Source organism: Salmo salar, chromosome 16 (genome assembly GCF_965601325.2).
Source record: "Salmo salar chromosome 16, fSalSal1, whole genome shotgun sequence".
NCBI lineage: Eukaryota > Metazoa > Chordata > Actinopteri > Salmoniformes > Salmonidae > Salmo > Salmo salar.
The window spans coordinates 75765308-75786374 of record NC_138306.1 but is presented as its reverse complement, the minus strand read 5'-3'; the positions used below and the strand labels follow the sequence as shown (position 1 = coordinate 75786374).

At 45.0% G+C, this 21067-nt stretch overlaps 1 protein-coding gene across 1 annotated transcript; it reads right to left on the bottom strand.

Moving 5' to 3' along the window:
• Positions 1 to 398: 398 nt before the first annotated feature.
• LOC106574637 (eukaryotic translation initiation factor 5B) lies at positions 399 to 19964 on the bottom strand. The gene is made up of 22 exons (XM_045697794.2): positions 19819 to 19964; positions 16697 to 16819; positions 16482 to 16548; positions 12760 to 13501; positions 10672 to 10892; positions 10333 to 10582; positions 10164 to 10250; positions 9955 to 10026; positions 9546 to 9847; positions 9241 to 9459; positions 8518 to 8585; positions 8290 to 8431; positions 7913 to 8044; positions 7280 to 7462; positions 6813 to 6974; positions 4249 to 4380; positions 3474 to 3605; positions 3294 to 3370; positions 3007 to 3171; positions 2131 to 2269; positions 1859 to 2020; positions 399 to 1630 (listed from the first exon to the last, which is right to left on the bottom strand). Exons 1-22 carry the CDS (start codon positions 19851 to 19853, stop codon positions 1523 to 1525), a joined length of 3720 nt encoding a protein of 1239 aa, XP_045553750.2. The 5' UTR covers positions 19854 to 19964; the 3' UTR covers positions 399 to 1522.
• Between the last annotated feature and the right edge of the window lie 1103 nt (positions 19965 to 21067).

The following is a 21067-nucleotide window of genomic DNA, read 5'->3' as shown; positions in this document are numbered from 1 at the left end:
CAGCATATGAAACCAGGGGAACTCGACCTCACTAATAACAGCATATGAAACCAGGGGAACTCGACCTCACTAATAACAGCATATGAAACCAGGGGAACTCGACCTCACTAATAACAGCATATGAAACCAGGGGAACTCGACCTCACTAATAACAGCATATGAAACCAGGGGAACTCGACCTCACTAATAACAGCATATGAAACCAGGGGAACTCGACCTCACTAATAACAGCATATGAAACCAGGGGAACTCGACCTCACTAATAACAGCATATGAAACCAGGGGAACTCGACCTCACTAATAACAGCATATGAAACCAGGGGAACTCGACCTCACTAATAACAGCATATGAAACCAGGGGAACTCGACCTCACTAATAACAGCATATGAAACCAGGGGAAGTAGCACTTCATATTTATTTTTCATAGAATTGAATTCAATGCATATTCCATTCATACCATTATCCAAAATATACAACAAGGCAGAGGGGGCAGAGTTTGCGACTTCTATAAATATGTCTTTATTGATGTAGATTTGTTATTATCTTTTACATTTTGAACTCAAGTAGAGAGGAGAGGGACCGCCTATTATGTCACCTAGTTCATTCATGGTAAAAAACGTCCGTAGGCACCAGTCGAACTGCGCTGACAGGGGGGGCTGGTGATGGGTGGTGGTGATGTCAGAGAGGGAGGGGCTTTTTAAAAGGACCATAAAATAACTGCATTCAAGAAAAGAGAAAACACTGACAAGGTCGTATTATTCAGACGTCTAAAACGTCTGGTAAGAATGCCTCCCCTCTCCCCTCTTCTAATTGGCTCAGGCCTTGGGCGCACAGCTCCCCTTGATCCGTGATCGATATAAAGAGTTCAGCAAACTAGCCTCCGTGTTGGCAACCAACGTGTCATAACAATAAGCTTCTCATTTGCATTCTCAGTGGAATTCTCCTTGCGACTTCCGGTGCCAACATGGCGCCCACGGAAACTTGTCAAACCCAGTTTGCTGAATTCTGTAGATCTGTGGTTCCGCTGACGCCTGACCCAGCTTTCTCCACTCCCACTCGCCCCCTCTCCTGTCTCACCCCAGCCTGAACACCAGAGGGATTACAGGGGGCAGGACTCCAGCAGCAGACGGATGTGGAGAGTGAGAGAGAGCGGCAAAATGAAAAACAAAACTCAAGATGATTCCAAACAACAGGCACGTTGGAATAGTGTGTGTCGATGCTGTCTAAACTGTCACTGTTAACAACAGCGGGAAATAGTTTGGTTTCTCACAGAAAAACACTGTTTTCCCCTCTAAAAATACACTCCCCCACCCACCAGAGGGGAGGGGATGGGGGAGAGGGGGAAAGTGGGACACTGCACTGCTCCCACCATTTATGGATGTATGCATACGTGGGTGTGATGAACAAGTGTGTGTGTGTGTGTGTGTGTGTCTTTGATCAGGTGTCACATGATCAGTGGTGTGTGTGTGTAAGTGTGCTGCGGCCGCCTGAAGACATGAAGCTGTGTATCCGTTCTTCCGTTCAGATGATCTCAAAAGTCTTCTTGAGCTCCATGATGAGCTGCCAGTCAGATTTGCCCATCTCGTCTCTGAACCAGTTCTTCAGGGCATCGATGGACGCTCTGGTGATCTGGAGAACAAACAAAAGATCACATTCAGAACTCCTAAGTCTCCCTGTTCTCATTATGGTCCACTAGTTCTAGTACAGAACCCAATGTTGTTAGAGTTTGGGTACCTGTCAGTACAATGTAACAGTGAGTACTTACACCTGATACCCTGTATTGACCTGAAAACCCACCACACGGTAATTTGAACATTGCAAAGAAAAGTGTTGCCTTTCTCCTCTCTGTGACTGTACCTTGCTGACGAGGATGTCGGTGGCCTCAAAGTGTCGGCCGAACATCTTGGGTGCCTCTCCGGGGATCGGTTCGATCTTTATACAGATCTCCTGGCCCTTCTTGGCACTGTCCACCATCTTGTGGTTGATCTCAATGCTGGTCACGATGCCAATGTCCACAAACTGACAGGGAGGAAATCAGTGAGATAATAATATTACATGTTTCTATGTCCTACCAAGATAGAAACAGGTCCCACAAACACACACTGCACTCTACATACACACACACTCACCCCCTTGCTGGGCACACAGAGTGGGGTTCCCTGTCTGAGGACCCCAGCCTCCACGTTGACTCCCATGACTATGGGGTCTCTAGAGTTGAAGATGAACTGAGGCAGGATCTTCAGCTTAGTGGGGAACACAGCAATGTGTCTGTGGAGAATGACAGAGAAAACGACTGTTACTACACCACAAACCTACTGTCCTGTCTGGAAACCTAGCCCAGGCATACCCCACGCCTACTGTCCTGTCTGGAAATCTGAACCAGGCATACCCCACGCCTACTGTCCTGTCTGGAAATCTGAACCAGGCATACCCCACGCCTACTGTCCTGTCTGGAAACCTAGCCCAGGCATACCCCACGCCTACTGTCCTGCCTGGAAGCCTAGCCCAGGCATACCCCATGCCTACTGTCCTGTCTGGAAACCTAGCCCAGGCATACCCCACGCCTACTGTCCTGTCTGGAAACCTAGCCCAGGCATACCCCACGCCTACTGTCCTGTCTGGAAACCTAGCCCAGGCATACCCCACGCCTACTGTCCTGTCTGGAAACCTTGCCCAGGCATACCCCACGCCTACTGTCCTGTCTGGAAACCTTGCCCAGGCATACCCCACGCCTACTGTCCTGTCTGGAAACCTTGCCCAGGCATACCCCACGCCTACTGTCCTGTCTGGAAACCTTGCCCAGGCATACCCCACGCCTACTGTCCTGTCTGGAAACCTAGCCCAGGCATACCCCACGCCTACTGTCCTGTCTGGAAACCTAGCCTAGGCAGGACAGGTGTAGCCTTCCAATGGGCTGAGTGTGGATCACTTGTGCTATGGCCTATGACAGCAAAACAAAGTTATGGTTGGTATCATGTAGTGTGAGTGTGTGTGTGTTCACATACTTGAACTCGTCCTGCTTGGCCTTCTTGTAGTCCTCTCTGTACTTGGTGAAGGCATCAAACAGGTGGTAGATGATCTCAGCGCTGAACACCCTGACCCCCAGACTATCAGCCATCTCCTGAGAGTCCCTCTCCACCTTCACATCAAACGCCAGGATCGTTGCATACCTACAACAGAACAGCATCGATTTGTTATTGTCCAGTTTACACAGACAGGGTTAATTACTGCGACAGTAACCAATCAAACAAATGTATGACAGGGTATAGGAAGGAGAGAAGAGGTGACACACTGTGGGTCATGCTCCAGCATAGTGGAAGCTTTCATCACGTCTTTCTTGTGGACTGGACCGATGTTGATGCCAGCGTACTGTTGGAGGAGATGGAAAAACATGAACATTACAGCACATTATCTCATTACTCTATTGTAGTTTGATATGGTGTGTGTGTGTGTATATGTGGGTGATACTCACAGGCACTTTGGACACTCGTAGGAACTCGAGCAAGGCTTCCAGGGATCCGAGAGTGGAGGCCTGGACGTACACACCCTTCTCCTCCAGCTTGATGGAGTTCAGAGTCTGTTTCAGCTCCCGCACCAGCTCATCCTGCAGGGGGATCACAACGCAGAGGACATCAATACACCGTGTGTGTGTGTGTGTGTGTGTACTAGTAACTAACTCAGAGATGGGGAAAAAAGACAAGGAGAGGAAGCAGGGAGCCATTCATAACTATTGACATGTAGCCGTAGGTGGCAGAGGGATCCAGTCTAACACTATTGAGACACAGCCCTGTTATCATACACAGCAGGGTTTCTTCAACTATGGGTCGGGTTCCAAGTGGGTCGCGAATTATGAGAATACATCTATAATCCCACACTATTTCTTCTTAATTTGGGTCGTTGGAGGACGATTTGGGTCTCGAGCTGAACATTTTTAAGAACCTCTGATACACAGTACATTATAAACTGGGTGGTTCGAGCCCTGAATGCTGATTGGCCGAAAGCTGTGGTATATCAGACTATATTCCCAGGGTATGACAAAACATTTATTTTTACTGTTCTAATTACATTGGTAACCAGTTTATAATAGCAATAAGGCACCTCAAGGGTTTCTGGTATATTGCCAATATACCACGGCTATATCCAGGGCACTCTGCGTTGTGTCGTGCTTAAGATCAGCCCTTAGCCGTGGTACATTGGCCATATATCACACCCCCTCAGGCCTTATTGCTTAAATGTGCCAGTCTCACCCTGAGCACGGCCACCTCGTCCTCCTTGTGGGCCACCAGCAGGGGGAGCCCTGCCAGGGTCTTCTCCAGGTCTTTCCCCAGGATCTTCACTCCCTGGGCCGTACACACCTCCTTATGCTTCTCATACTGGTTCTAAAGAGGACAGGGGGTCAGATCATTCATTAATACTACCTACTGGTTCTAAACAGGACAGGGGGTCAGATCATTCATTAATACTACCTACTGGTTCTAAAGAGGACAGGGGGTCAGATCATTCATTAATACTACCTACTGGTTCTAAAGAGGACAGGGGGTCAGATCATTCATTAATACTACCTACTGGTTCTAAAGAGGACAGGGGTCAGATCATTCATTAATACTACCTACTGGTTCTAAAGAGGACAGGGGGTCAGATCATTCATTAATACTACCTACTGGTTCTAAAGAGGACAGGGGGTCAGATCATTCATTAATACTACCTACTGGTTCTAAAGAGGACAGGGGGTCAGATCATTCATTAATACTACCTACTGGTTCTAAAGAGGACAGGGGGTCAGATCATTCATTAATACTACCTACTGGTTCTAAAGAGGACAGGGGTCAGATCATTCATTAATACTACCTACTGGTTCTAAAGAGGACAGGGGGTCAGATCATTCATTAATACTACCTACTGGTTCTAAAGAGGACAGGGGTCAGATCATTCATTAATACTACCTACTGGTTCTAAAGAGGACAGGGGGTCAGATCATTCATTAATACTACCTACTGGTTCTAAAGAGGACAGGGGTCAGATCATTCATTAATACTACCTACTGGTTCTAAAGAGGACAGGGGGTCAGATCATTCATTAATACTACCTACTGGTTCTAAAGAGGACAGGGGGTCAGATCATTCATTAATACTACCTACTGGTTCTAAAGAGGACAGGGGGTCAGATCATTCATTAATACTACCTACTGGTTCTAAAGAGGACAGGGGTCAGATCATTCATTAATACTACCTACTGGTTCTAAAGAGGACAGGGGGTCAGATCATTCATTAATACTACCTACTGGTTCTAAAGAGGACAGGGGGTCAGATCATTCATTAATACTACCTACTGGTTCTAAAGAGGACAGGGGGTCAGATCATTCATTAATACTACCTACTGGTTCTAAAGAGGACAGGGGGTCAGATCATTCATTAATACTACCTACTGGTTCTAAAGAGGACAGGGGGTCAGATCATTCATTAATACTACCTACTGGTTCTAAAGAGGACAGGGGGTCAGATCATTCATTAATACTACCTACTGGTTCTAAAGAGGACAGGGGGTCAGATCATTCATTAATACTACCTACTGGTTCTAAAGAGGACAGGGGGTCAGATCATTCATTAATACTACCTACTGGTTCTAAAGAGGACAGGGTCAGATCATTCATTAATACTACCTACTGGTTCTAAAGAGTACAGGGTCAGATCATTCATTAATACTACCTACTGGTTCTAAAGAGGACAGGGGTCAGATCATTCATTAATACTACCTACTGGTTCTAAAGAGGACAGGGGGTCAGATCATTCATTAATACTACCTACTGGTTCTAAAGAGGACAGGGTCAGATCATTCATTAATACTACCTACTGGTTCTAAAGAGGACAGGGGTCAGATCATTCATTAATACTACCTACTGGTTCTAAAGAGGACAGGGGGTCAGATCATTCATTAATACTACCTACTGGTTCTAAAGAGGACAGGGGGTCAGATCATTCATTAATACTACCTACTGGTTCTAAAGAGGACAGGGGTCAGATCATTCATTAATACTACCTACTGGTTCTAAAGAGGACAGGGGTCAGATCATTCATTAATACTACCTACTGGTTCTAAAGAGGACAGGGGGTCAGATCATTCATTAATACTACCTACTGGTTCTAAAGAGGACAGGGGGTCAGATCATTCATTAATACTACCTACTGGTTCTAAAGAGGACAGGGGGTCAGATCATTCATTAATACTACCTACTGGTTCTAAAGAGGACAGGGGGTCAGATCATTCATTAATACTACCTACTGGTTCTAAAGAGGACAGGGGGTCAGATCATTCATTAATACTACCTACTGGTTCTAAAGAGGACTGGGGGTCAGATCATTCATTAATACTACCTACTGGTTCTAAAGAGGACAGGGTCAGATCATTCATTAATACTACACACATCATCATTATGGGGCCAATGCTTTTTAAAAAAAGGTTTTATTGTCACATACACCAGATAGGTGCAGTGAAATGTGTTGTTTTACAGGGTCAGCCATAGTAGTACAGCGCCCCTTGCTCAAAGGCACAGACAGACTTTTCGGTTACTGGCCCAATGCTCTAACTGCTAGGCTACCTGCTGCTAATTCTAACTTCCACAGTCAAATTATCGCTTCGTCTGCCATTGACATCAGTGAATTATTTAGTGAACATGGGAAGTGGAAGTTAGGATTAACCCCCAGCCAAGTCATGGACAGCATGACATTCCTGTTGAAATCAGGTCATAACTGTTTGCTGCTCCTACAAGTGCTCTTTAATAAAGAAAGGCCCAACATAAACATTTCCTCCATACCTTGACCCTGAGCTCCTTCATGGGTGGAGGCAGCAGCAGCCCCCTGATCTGGGTGACGATCGGTCCCTCCACCCCCGGGACGATGACGGTCATGCCCTCTCGGAGAACCCCGTTGATCAGGATCACGTCTATCGTGGTGCCCATACCAGGCAGGGCCTTCACCTGAGGACAGACAGGGACACATGTTGACTTTAATACAACATTAAGTGTTGATGACGCAACGGCAATGACACCAACGTAACGGTAATGACACCAACGTAACGGTAATGACACCGACGCAACGGTAATGACACCGACGCAACGGTAATGACACTGACGCAACGGTAATGACACTGACGTAACGGTAATGACACTGGTGTAACCTAAATGACCCTAAAATAACAGCAATCTAACCGTGACAACAACAGGGAGGATTATTCTTCCTCGTCCCCATAAACTGTGACAGTAATATAGTAATTGTCCCTCACCTCCATGACCTGAGCCCTGAGCTCATCGCAGTGTGCCAGGCGTCGTGCCAGCATGGTCTGGGTGAGCTCCACCAGCAGAGCGATCAGGTTGCCCATGCCGTCCCCGGAGTGGGCCGACGTGGGCACCAGAGACACAAAGGTCCTAGGGTCCTTGTTCTCATGGAAGAGGGCTGCGTTCAGACCCTGTACGAATACACAATCAAATCAAAGTTCATTGGCTGCATACGCAGATTTGTAGATGTTATGATGCAGTGAAACGCTTATGTTTCTAGCTCTACCAGTGAAGTCATGTCTAACACAATAACAACATACGAATGAAATGAAGAAATATCAGAACGAGCAATGTCAGAGACCGGAAAATAAATATATATATACATACGTATAATAGTGTGTATAAACAGTATATCAATAGAAAAGGTGTGTACAGCAGTAGTTATATAGGATGAGTCTAGAATACAGTATATACATATGAAGTGGGTAAAACAGTAGGTAAACACATGTCTATGTACATTGGGCAGCAGTCTCTAAGGTGCAGGGTCACTCAGGGTTCACACAATAGGTGCGTCGCAATAGTGAAAAGTGCTGTCAACCCCGAAACTCTCCCCCCCCTCCTCTGTTCATATAGTTAGTGACCTGCTGGGCGAACTCCACGATGACAGCTTTGGCCCTCTCGTCAAACTCATCCTTGGTGTTCTTCTTCTGCTTCTTCAGTGTGGCCACCACGTCTGTGTCCGGACTCTTCTTCCAGTCGTACAGGCGGTCAATCTGGAGTAGACATAGAAATGGAACGAATAGAAGGGACAAAAATACACATCATGTCACATGGAAGGGCAACCGATTAACTACCTGTGCAAAACAAAAAGACTTCCGGAAGCTATTGTAACCTGGTAGCTTTATTCCCAGTGAATTGTGGGCCAATGAGTGCCTTTAATACATGCCAGTCCTCTACTAGACATCCATCCATCCATCCCAGAGGTAAGCTATGAGCATGTCAGACCAGACAGACTGACCTTGTTAAGTGCTACAATGAAGGGACACTTCTTCTCCTTGAGCAGGTTGATGGACTCCAGGGTCTGAGGCTCCAGGCCGTGCATGATGTCCACCACCAGGATGGCTATGTCACACAGAGAGCTTCCCCGGTTCCTCAGGTTACTGGACACACAGAGAGATGGAGCGAGATGCAGTCAGATCAACACATTTAGGGCAGTGGACACACATTTTTCTGAATGAGGGTTTACCTGAAAGACTCGTGGCCTGGGGTGTCGATGATCAGCATTCCTGGGATTTTAATGGCCTCGTTGTTGAACTGAAGAGGAAACAATGAAATGATTAAAGATCCATTAAACACCAATCATCTATTCAAATCCAATGCCATACATACACTGAGTGTACAAAACATTAGGAACACCTGCTCTTTCCATGACAGACTGACTAGGTGAAAACTATGATCTCTTATTGATGTCACTTGTTAAATCCACTTCAATCAGTGTAGATGAAGGGGAGGAGACAGGTTAAAGAAGGATTTTTAAGCATTGAGACATGGATTGTGTACGTGTGCCATACAGAGGGTGAATGGGCAAGACAGATTTAAGTGCCTTTGAACGGGGTATGGTAGTAGGTGCCAGGTGCACCGGTTTGAGTGTGTCAAGAACTGCAACGCTGCTGTGTTTTCACATTCAACAGTTTCCCCTGTGTATCAAGAAGGGTCCACCACACAAAGGCCATCCAGCCAACTTGACAACTGTGGGAAATATTGGAGTCAACATGGGTCAGCATCCCTGTGGAACGCTTTTGACGCCTTGTAGAGTCCATGCCACGACGAATTGAGACTGTTCTGAGGGCAAAAGGGGCTACAACGCAATATTAGGAATGTGTTCCTAATGTTTTGTACACTCAGTGTACAGTCACTGTTCAGTGTATGACTGGGTCTGAGCTGAAGGGAGAGGCGCAGCAGTACTCACGTTCTTCACCATCTTGGTCTGCTCTACGATGGCCTCCAGCGGTACGTTAGTGGCTCCGATCTGCTGGGTGATCCCTCCTGCCTCTCCGTCCTGTACGTGTGTATGCCTCAGCTTGTCCAGGATCTTGGTCTTGCCTGTGTCTACGTGGCCCAGTACACAGACGACGGGGGAGCGGAGCTTGTCCAGGTTTATGTTCTTTATGTTCTCTGCTCGCCGTTTCTACACAGGAGGAGCACAGAGGGAACACCATTACACTTCTCTACCGTTTAACAATGTTGATAGGATGTGTGTTTGTGAGAGACTACCTCAATACGCTTCTTGGCCTTGTCGTAGATCCGCTCCTCTTTAGTGCGGTCGTCATCTGAGTCGCTGTCACTACTGGACTCTGAGCTCTCCTTCCCTCCCTTCCTCTTAGTGGCTGGGGCCTGCTGCGGCGTGTGAGGCTGACTCTCCTTCTCCTCCTCCTCACTCTCCTCCTCTTCGTCATCCTCTTCCTCCTCGTCCTCTTCCTCGTCGTCCTCCTCCTCTTCCTCCGGCTGTGACGAGGGTTTCTGTTGGGGCTGCTTTGGCGTCTCTGGCTTCACCTCAATGTGGACCGTCTTCAGCTCTGTAGAGGGAGAATAGACGTTATGGGAGGTGTAAGCCCGGAGAAAGTTCCACCAAGCCTTTGGGAGAGTGCCATATCGCTAAAACCTGAAGTCTGTACTGTCCTACCTTTGTCCCGATCGATGGTCTCAGCGATAGCCTCCCAGTCATCAACTGCAGACTCAGCTTTCTGCTCTACCTCTGGGGGGAGGGACAGGAAGACATGACAAAAAATGTGACTGAGGCAATGAAAGTTGTCTGGCGTTACACCCAGATCTGGACAACAAGCGGAGGACATGATGGCAGGCTCCGTCTCCAAGATCTATGGTCCATTTTACCTGCTGCTACTTTGGGAGTTTCCACCTCCATCAGTGAGATGATTGGCTCTGCCGTCTCCGACGTGGGTGACATGACCTCTGAGATCTCTGACCGGGGAAGAGGAGGAATGATAGACAGGTGATTTTGCAGTTGGACATGTATTTGATGTGGATTGGAAGAGGCTGTTACCTTCAGGGGTCTGTGCTTGTTGGGGCTTCTTTTTCCTCTTGTCTCCGTACACTGGCTTCTTCTTTGGCACAGAGTCGTCTTTGGATGGCACTTCAATACCCTGGGCCTTCAGGAGTTCAAGTGTGGCCTCAGCCCTGGCCCGGGCCTCTTTCTGGGCTTTGGTCAGCAGTTTGCCCTCCTTCTTCAGCCTCTCCTTCCTCTCTTTCTCCTTCTGTTTCTTCTTCTCCTTGCGTTCCTGTTCCAGACGCTCCTGTAGGTGTTACATTGAAGAGGTCAGTTGGTAAGAGGTCAGCGTGTGTGTGTGTGTATACACAAAGTGTGTGTGTGTGTGTGCTTAACCTGCTCCAGTCTCTGAGCCTCCTGCTCTTCCAGGCGACGCAGGTTCTCCTCTTCCTCCTTCTTGGCGCGCTCCTCTTCCTCCTTCATGCGAGCCAGAGCCTCCTGCATGGCCTTTACCGTGGCCTTGCTGGGACCCTTCTTCTTCTCCTCTTTCTCCTTCTCCTTGTCCCCCTTCTTCTTCTTCTTGTCTTTCTTGCCCTTCTTGTCTCCCCCTTCCTCTTCTGAAGTAACACAAAACCCCAGACAGAAATCAGTCATAGCACAGTAACTGTGCAAGCCATTTGTACATTTTGGACTAATTGCATGTAACTACACAGTAACGCCACTTTGAACTACTTTGAAAACATGACCATTGGGTTCATTCATTGTTTCCACCACCGCATCGGCAGCTAATGGGTACAGAGTTAAGACGAGTAGACTTCTACTATTGTAACTGCATGCAACTACACATTAACACGTGTTTTAGTATGTATTATGGATCCCCATTAGCTGCTCATCCTGGGGTCCAGCTAAATTAAGGCATGTAACAAGCTACCGTAATTTCCGGACTATAAGCCGCAACTTTTTTCCCACGCTTTGAACCTCGCGGCTTAAACAATGACGCGGCTAATATATGGATTTTTCCCGCTTTCACATTTAAATAAAAAAAAAATAATAATAATAATAAAACATTCTGTGACGTGCTCAGTTTTTTGGCGGCATGAAGCTTTCATTAGACCAATGAAATTGCCGAACGGGTTAAGGTCAAACAACTTTTTTGTTTACTGTTTAGATTAAATCGAGCGCGCTCAAACTTCCCATCATTCTGATTACGGTAGTCATTTTGTCACCCTGATTCCTGGGGGCACAACAAAGTATTTGCAGCCACTCGACATCAGTGTAAATCGTGCATTTAAGGTGGCGCTCCGTGTTCAGTGGGAGGCTTGGATGACAAGTGGGGAGAAATCCTTCACTAAAACGGGCCGCATGCGAAGAGCAACTTATGGTCAAGTCTGCCAGTGGGTCCTGACAGCGTGGAACATTGTCAAAAAATCCACTATCATCAACGGGTTTCGAAAGGCTGGACTGCTGCGTGTTGAAGAGGGCTCAGCGGGGGATTTGCCTCCGGATGAAAGTGACGAGAGCGACAATGAAAACGATCCAATATCGGATGAAGCAATTCTGAGGCTATTCAACTCCGAGTGGTTTCAGTGGTTCAGTGGTTTCAGTGCACAGGAGGAGGAAGATAGTGACCAATGACTTTCTTGGTAGGCTTGGTACTGCTAATTTTTTATTTTTTGTTACAAGTCGTGTTTCGATAAAGCCTATTTATTTTTGTTACAAGCCGTGTTTTGTTAAAGCCTATTTATTTTTGTTACAAGCCGTGTTTCGTTAAAGCCTATTTATTTTTGTTACAAGTCGTGTTTCGTTAAAGCCTATTTATTTTTGTTACAAGCCGTGCTTCGTTAAAGCCTATTTATTTTTGTTACAAGCCGTGTTTCGTTAAAGCCTATTTATTTTTGTTACAAGCCGTGTTTCGTTAAAGCCTATTTATTTTTGTTACAAGTCGTGTTTCGTTAAAGCCTATTTATTTTTGTTACAAGCCGTGTTTCGTTAAAGCCTATTTATTTTTGTTACAAGCCGTGTTTCGTTAAAGCCTATTTATTTTTGTTACAAGCCGTGTTTCGTTAAAGCCTATTTATTTTTTGTTACAAGCCGTGTTTCGTTAAAGCCTATTTATTTTTGTTACAAGCCGTGTTTCGTTAAAGCCTGTGTAAAGTTTATTTGTTTCAATGTACCGGTAGGCACCTGCGGCTTATAGACATGTGCGGCTTATTTATGTATTTTTTTTTTATTCAGTGGGTGTGGCTTATATTCAGGTGCGCTTAATAGTCCGGAAATTACGGTACCTTGAAACAGAAATCTGTTTGTTTCCTTCCCTTACCATTAATTGCTTCAAGCACCTCATCGGCAGCTAATGGGTACAGATAAGCATTTACACATTCTTAAAACGAAAGTAGTTCCTACATGGCATATGGGCAACTCATTGTAAACTGTTGCCATTTAGGCTGTGGAATGGATACAATATAAACCAATTGTAAATCTCACCCTCTCCTTGAGGATCAGCCCCTTCCTGATCTTCAATCTCTGCTGCTGCCTCCGTCTCTGCTGCTGGGGCCGCTGCTGGGGTTGGGGCCGCTGCTGGGGCCACCGCTGGCTCACTCTTCTTCACTACCTCTTTCTCTTTCTTAGGCACTGCTGCAACCTCAATACTCCCCTCTTTCTCCTCCTCCTTCTCCTTCTGCTTCTTCAGCTTAGCTCTGTCCTCCTCTTTCTTCTTGCGGTCTCTCTCCTTCTTCTCTGCCTTCTTCTGAGCTGCCGTCTTCATCTTGAAGGTTCCCTCCTCCTCTTCTTCTTCACTGTCTGCCTTGGCTTTGCCCTTCTTCTTACCTTTCTTTCCGGCCTGCGACGCGTCCACCGAGTCGTCATCATCTGAATCATCCTCCCCTCCCCCCTCTCCTTTCCTCGCACCTCCATCGTCATCCTCCTCTTCCTCGTCCGAGGCCTCCTTGCGGCCTCCCTTCTTCCCTGCCTTGGGTTTCCTCCGGGTCCGTGAGGCGTCGTCCTCCGAGTCTGAGCCAGCAGCAGCAGCAGCAGCGGGGGCAGCAGACGTCTTCTTGTCCTTCTGCTTGTCTCCGTTTTCCACGTCACCCGTACCCGAAACCTCTTCGTCGTCCCCGTCGTCATCCTCCAGGCTGGCTCGCTTGCCCTTCCGCGTCTTCTTCTTCTCCGCTTTGGTGGGCGGCGGGGGCTCGGCGGCGCTCTCCGGCTCGTCTGTGGCGTCTGGTTTCTGTGGATTGCGGAAGTGATGAGTACTCCATAGAAGCATGTGCTTCGCCAGACAGGGTCATTACATATGCAGATAAGCATTGGGCTATTAGCCCAGGGTTTCCGGTTAGAAAATGTGGCGCCAGACATGACTGGACCCATAGGTCTATGCATTGGGTGCATACCCTGACAAGGCGTCCACCCACGTGCTCAGAATAACAGTCATCACATTTAGATTATGGTAATTCATTTTAACAGAACATGCAAGTCAAGGATGCAGTGACCTGTGTCCTTCTTACCGTGCACTTTGAGATCTTAGAATATCTGTCCACATGAACTTTCCCTCACCCAACAAGACGAGTGACGAACAGCAAAAATAGGCGGCGAGTTTCAAGTTTGGGGAAGCTATTTTTCCCAGGAAAAATGCACCTTTATAATAAAGCATTTCCTGAACCATCGCATTAGCAGACCTACTATTCTTAAGGAGTAAATCGGACAGTCAACATTTTGATTAATAAAATAACTAATTCACTGTTCGCAAAAAAGACTGTTTCATGCAATTCTACTACACTTTATATGACTGCAGACATTAGCAGAATCTTTTTTTAAATGACAAATGACAGGGTAGCCTACTCTGCTGACACTGAGAAACAGATCAATAAAACCACGTTGTCCATATAATAGGTCTACCAGAAGGGGTGACAGAATATGACGTCCATCTAAACTGGACGAGGAAATTATAGTCCAAAAACAAACTTTTAAGTGACACTGACACGACAACGATAAAGAGTGAATATGAGCAAAGCGCGCTCAACGGGGATACGGCCGATGCTCTCTGCTGGCGCCAATAAGATAGGCTATAGGCCTACTGTTGTTCGCTCAATTGAGTTGAGTATTCACAGATAAGAGTCTTTTCATTGTGTTCTCTTTACAGCAATAGCCATGCTTCTTTCCAAACTATGTTTCCCATGATTGAATGTTGAAATATTCCGATATGCCTGGCTGGGCCTCTCTTCATTGACAGTCATAACGCAACAATAATCTATTTGGCATTTGCCACGTGTGCTGCCCAAATTCCACATGCTGCCTTTCCTTCCAACTGTAGGCAACGGGATTTAAAACAATCCACAACTTATATCATTTAAGGCTAGGGGAAGCTAATGATCCTCTGTGGCCAAATCATGCCTAGTAGCCTATTTTGAATGACTGTATTTATTTCTGTATAGACAGGAGTAGGCTAATTAGGCTATATCATTTTGGCAATTTAATTACATTTACTTAAGGAAACCTTAGCATCCCCTTGCCTTATCACTGTGCATGAGCCTGTCAATCTACTATCCCCATAGTAGAAAAGTTGACCTATTCTATTGGTCAGTTTGTTGAGAAAGAAAGAGCCCAGACTCTGGAACAGTTGTAGGACGATAGATCCAAAAGTCATACAACCAGAATGCCTCAGATACATAAAATATACTTTAATAAGCAATGAGTTGGACGCAACAGATCAGAACATTAGGTTAAATGTTTATAAAATATTATTTTTTAAGATTATTAAGTCAGCAATGTGCACAAGGCAGTAGGCGGGAATGTGCATTTGGCTACCGGACAATGAAAGAAAGTTGATAACCAATAGAAAATAAGAGAAATAGTCTACTGGTTTCAATGGCATATGGAAGTCTGAATAAAATATTTGCCTCCCGGATATGGTTGGATTCTGCCTAGTCTACTTTGAAGCAAGGTAAAACACGCCTCATAATATGTAGTAAAACGTTGAGGTTTCAAACAATTAAGTAGCTATACGTTTTCAAAATGCCTACTGCCTCCAGCTCATTGCAAAGGGATGTGTGAAGCCTGATGAAGCCTGCCTTCCGTTTCCTGTGCATTTGAATGACGAATGGGAAGCACGCTTCAATTACCAGTAGAGAGAAAAAAAAAAAGCAGGTATTTTTAATCGTGGCCACAAAAATGTTTTCAACACACGATTGCATTTACAATTGTTGTGCAATGATTGGGCTTATAAAAGCTCTGTCTGACAGATTTTCCTGCTCAAAGGCTCTGTATGCTGTGCACATGTGATTAAGAAGATACATAACGAATATACACAAGCGGCAATTTAATTACACAAAATTATGCTAATTAACCCATAGAAAGAATAAGCATGAACGGTCAAATGTATTTACATCAATTGGTATTTCCATCAATAGGCTAAAATGCATTAACAGCTTTTAAAAAAGAAAGAAAATGAAGCCGGCTATTACTGGCAAACGGAAACCGTTATAGCCTGGTATAGGGTCATTACATATGCAGATTAGCATTGGGCTATAGCCTGGTATAGGGTCATTATATATGAAGATTAGCATTGGGCTATAGCCTGGTATAGGGTCATTATATATGCAGATTAGCATTGGGCTATAGCCTGGTATAGGGTCATTATATATGAAGATTAGCATTGGGCTATAGCCTGGTATAGGGTCATTATATATGCAGATTAGCATTGGGCTATAGCCTGGTATAGGGTCATTACATATGCAGATTAGCATTGGGCTATAGCCTGGTATAGGGTCATTATATATGATGATTAGCATTGGGCTATAGCCTGGTATAGGGTCATTATATATGCAGATTAGCATTGGGCTATAGCCTGGTATAGGATCATTACATATGCAGATTAGCATTGGGCTATAGCCTGGTATAGGGTCATTATATATGAAGATTAGCATTGGGCTATAGCCTGGTATAGGATCATTACATATACAGATTAGCATTGGGCTATAGCCTGGTATAGGGTCATTATATATGAAGATTAGCATTGGGCTATAGCCTGGTATAGGGTCATTACATATGCAGATTAGCATTGGGCTATAGCCTGGTATAGGGTCATTACATATGCAGATTAGCATTGGGCTATAGCCTGGTATAGGGTCATTACATATGCAGATTAGCATTGGGCTATAGCCTAGTATAGGGTCATTACATATGAAGATTAGCATATGGCTATAGTTCACCTTGCTGCCTTTAGCTCCTGTGGTTTCAAGAGACAGTTCCTCCAGCTCCTTCAGGATGTCGTCTTCACTGTTGAAGATCAAAACATTATGATCAATACACAGTAGGCTGCAAGGCAAGTGTAGAAATATTTCCGTCCAACAGTTGGTTCTTATTTCCATAGTTATTTTAAAATGGAACGTTCATTACTGTCGAAGAGAGAGAAATAAAGACTTACTCAAAATCATCTTTCTTTTTGTCTTTCTTCTTCTTCGCCTTTCCTTTACCTTGCTCCTTGGAGGCTCCCGCTCCTTCGATTTCTGCTGCTAGGGCGTCAAGGTCGATGCCATCGTCTTTAGCACTGAAACAAAGTCATGCAAATCACATATGATGCACATTACACATGGTAAAATACAGCATTATCAAGCATAGATGGGAACCACATGCATCTCCATGCAGATTTCTGCCATATGCTATGTTACAAAAAATGCAGGCTTATAGGCCGACTACAAAATAAATGTAGAAATCTATGTTATTCAATTATTGTGCCAACGAACGTCTGCGTTGCCATGGGCTAAAATAGAAGTCAGTTCTATTTGTGACACAGATCGCGCTGCAACTCCTGCCTCTCCCATCTCCTCATTGGTTATACCCACGTGGGTGACTGAAAGACGAACGAGGTCAGTGGCGGTAATGCACCTAATTTATGAAAGTTGCCAATCGCAATATAAAGTCAAGAGAAGAAAAAGCCTGGAAGGAGCAGAGATGACTAGAAACGATTTGGTTGACCGTTTTATGTGTGGATTAATTGGCGGAGTAGAGGACCTTGTGCATTTCAGGTAAAATAACAACTCAATGTTTACATCCCAGGACAAATTAGCTAGCAACAGCAAGCTAGCTAAAAAGGACAAATTACCTAGCAAGTGCACGCTAGCTAGCTAAATTGCTATAAATGTTTAATGCTTTTCGACCTGTCCCCAAATTAATATAATTGGTTCAGAGTTTGTTTTGATATTTTAACCTTTGTGTCGCGATCGCGTTTGGTGTAGGGGGAACAAAATACATTTATGCACGATGGCGCACGCGCGTAGCCGGTTTGGGTTCCGTGTTAGCAGCAAAATGATAAACTAGCAATGAATGTGTGGGATTTCAAATATTTGCAGCCATGATCAAATTAGCATATTTCACGCAAATATGATTTTCATATCCAGCGACAAAAAGACAGACCCAGTCAGTTGGTCCGACAAAAAGACAGACCCAGTCAGTCATTCCGACAAAAAGACAGACCCAGTCAGTCAGACCCAGTCAGTCAAAGGACACTAAAAAGTCTGTCAAACGAAAATGTTGACAGATTTGAAGGATTTACTGCGGTCCTAAAATGACTCGCTGGTGGCCACAAATCAACCCTGACAGTGGGAAGTGTGCATCTAACAAGAACAACACCTCCACCTGAATGGCAGCTACACACTTGACACTGTTACGCCTTCAGTCCAAAAAAATGCAAAAACTAATTCTAGACCTTCAGTCTTATGTCAGACGGTTGAAGACGAAAACCAAACATGAAAGACAAACAACTTCAGTCCCTAACCTGTAATGACCATCTCAAATACTAACCATCCACAATCCAACCACAACAACCTTACCTGAAGCAGCACATGGATCTTTGAGACTAAAAGCCCTACATCTGCTCAGCCTCAGACTCTATACAGAGGGTGAGGCTAGCTTCCTTGCATGCCTGTTGTATCAGCAGTGGAAAGCACCTCTATGTTAGAATGAACAGGGCCCAACCCCGGGTAAAACTCACAGGGTGCACAGTGCACACACCCTTGCCTCTGGGTAATGAAATCATGAAGAAGCAGCTGATAGGATCTTGATGGAGTTATCCTGTTCTGTCTATCAATGTTATTCCTTTCACTTATTTACCTGTAATAAGTACTATGAATATTGCTTATATACAAGTGCCTTTAGGGTTAGGGGCTAGTGGTTGTTTCTGGACCAAACCTGTAATAGTTGTTGGTTATGGGGAACAAAGAGGACCATAGCTAATCAAGCTTTAATATCCTTCCGCCATTGCTGTTCTGCGCCATCTTTAGCCCTGGCCTGGTATCATCTTGACCTCACAGCAGAGTTGACTGGAGCAGGAGCAGGCTGCAGATCAGCAGTATACAGTACAGGGGGTGAGAGCTCACCATCAAGGCAGGTCAGTCAATATATATCCCTCAATAATCAACTTAAATGGCAGCTGCCGCCACCAAGCCAGCACGACACTTAGCCTACTGTCTCTCTGTCTATTATCTGTCAAGGCTCATTCCCACAGTCAAAAGCAGACACCTGGTCATGACTTACAAAGGGTGGATAAGAGTGCCTACTACAAGGAGCGAGTGTAGATTTGTGCACTTGGCAGACAAGCATTCATTGTAGGGCTAAGTCGTAATGAGACGTGAGTCAGTGTCAATTGACATCTCTATTCAGGAATGTATCATAATTTATGAACAACAACATTGGTTAAGACTTTTGGTCGTAATGCCTACTACTTGGCAATGGAAATAGTATATATATATTCTAGCCATTGAGATCAGTATACTGCTTTATTCTGAAACCCCCCCCCCCCCTAAACTGAGGACAACAACAAATCTCTAACTGGGGTATCAATCGCAAATGACCATGTTTACTCACACGGGGACACAGCCATTGGATGGATACTCAAGCCATAGAGGCGACAGTGGGGACAATGAATGAGGGCCCTTTCTGACAGCACAATGAAAAGGGATGATGTTGCAGGCATGGGGCATAGCCTGGCTGGAGGTCCTCACTTGTGTTGTCAGTGACTCAAAGATTCAGCAATAATTCGCTGACAATGTCCTCCTAGAATTGCATCATATATAGTTAGTTATCTGCGTTTCCCTATTAGTGGGCAAGCAAGCTAGCTAAGTTGGATAGCTGACGAGCTACTGGAAATTAACTTTAGAATGTGACTGCATGGAGCCTGGCTAGCTAGCTGGTAGTAGAATGCCAATGTAGCTGCATAACATATGCTAGCTAATAGCGAGAATAAGTTTCGTGTCTCTGTTGTTCAGCATCAAGTATGTTTATACGAGATATAAATTGGTTAATTCATTGTCAATATGAAAGGTAGAAAACAAGTGCGCGAGGATAACGTTAGCTTATGAATAAGCCCGAGACCGGAGGCCTAGCCAAAGCAATCTGCCGCCACATGAAACTCATGGCTTCACTATCATGCTAATGCTAGCCAGCTCAGCTTGTACGACTAGCGTTAGCTAGCTATATTCATTGAAGTCTGTTGCATATACAGCACAACTTTCTCAAATCGTATGACACACGGGCCACACTATCATGTACCTGTCATCGCCTGACTTTTTCTGTTTCTTCCCCATTCTCCTTGTTTTTATTTTTATCCACAATGTTCAGCCTCGTTGTTCGCCGATACAGCACATATGGTTTGTCACACATCCTGCGCAGTTGCAAAGGGTTTTCTATTGCCTGTACTGAAGTGAAGGGCATCTTCACTGCGCAAACTGCGCAGGTATAATGGAGTAACACATTATTATTATTATTATTATTATTGTTGTTAGGTATAATGGAGTAACACATTATTATTATTATTATTGTTGTGACAGGTGCAGAGAAATGTGTTGTTTTACAGGGTTAGCCAGTAGTACGGCACCCTATGGGAAAATTATGGTTAAGTACCTTGCTCAAGGGTACATCGACAGATTTTTCACCTTGTCGGTTCAGGTATTCAAACGAATAACCTTTCAGTTACTGGTCCAACACTAACCGCTAGGCCAAAGATTTTTTATAATCAACCCAAGATAGACAGCTGCATGTCATTTCCAATGAAAGCAAATGAATCACAGTGGGCACTGGGCAGAACAAGCAACCTATGGGCAGAGCCAAGCATGGGCTAGCGAGATCCTATTGGCATGTTCTAGGATGTACTTGCATATTTCAGTTAGGGAACGCCACTCTGTGAAGTGTGCATGTGAAATAAGTCAATTGGCATTTCGCCCTTACACTCCTTCTAATCAAAGCTATTTTTTACAACTTTGGCAAAGGGTAAAGTCTACAAAACTTAGTCCACTCTGTTCGTAACAGATTTTAGTTTTGGGAACAGAAAACTATTGGGATCAAATGTTTAGTTGATGACAAAATTTGCAGAATGTCAGCCAAAATCCATATCGCTCCATCTTCCCCCACTGCCCGCCACTGGGCTTCCTCTCATCACTTGTTTTTCGATTCAGAGGATCACTGGTTCGAGCCCAGTATGGGGCAGTCGGACAGTGGATGAAGCTAAGTTGTTAGCAGCACACTGCCCCCAATTACAGAGGCAGCATTTATTGCACTCCGGAAAAGGATGTAACCTATTTTCTAAAGGGTATATTTAAGAAATAAGGCCAGAGGGGGTATGGTATATGGCCAATATACCACGGCTAAGGGCTGTTCTTATGCACAACGCAATACTGAGTGCCAAGATACAGTCCTTAGTCGTGGTATATTGGCCATATACCACAAACCCCCGAGGTGCCTTATTGCTATTATAAACTGGTTACCAGCGTAACTAGATGTTTATGCAGAATTTGAGCAACGG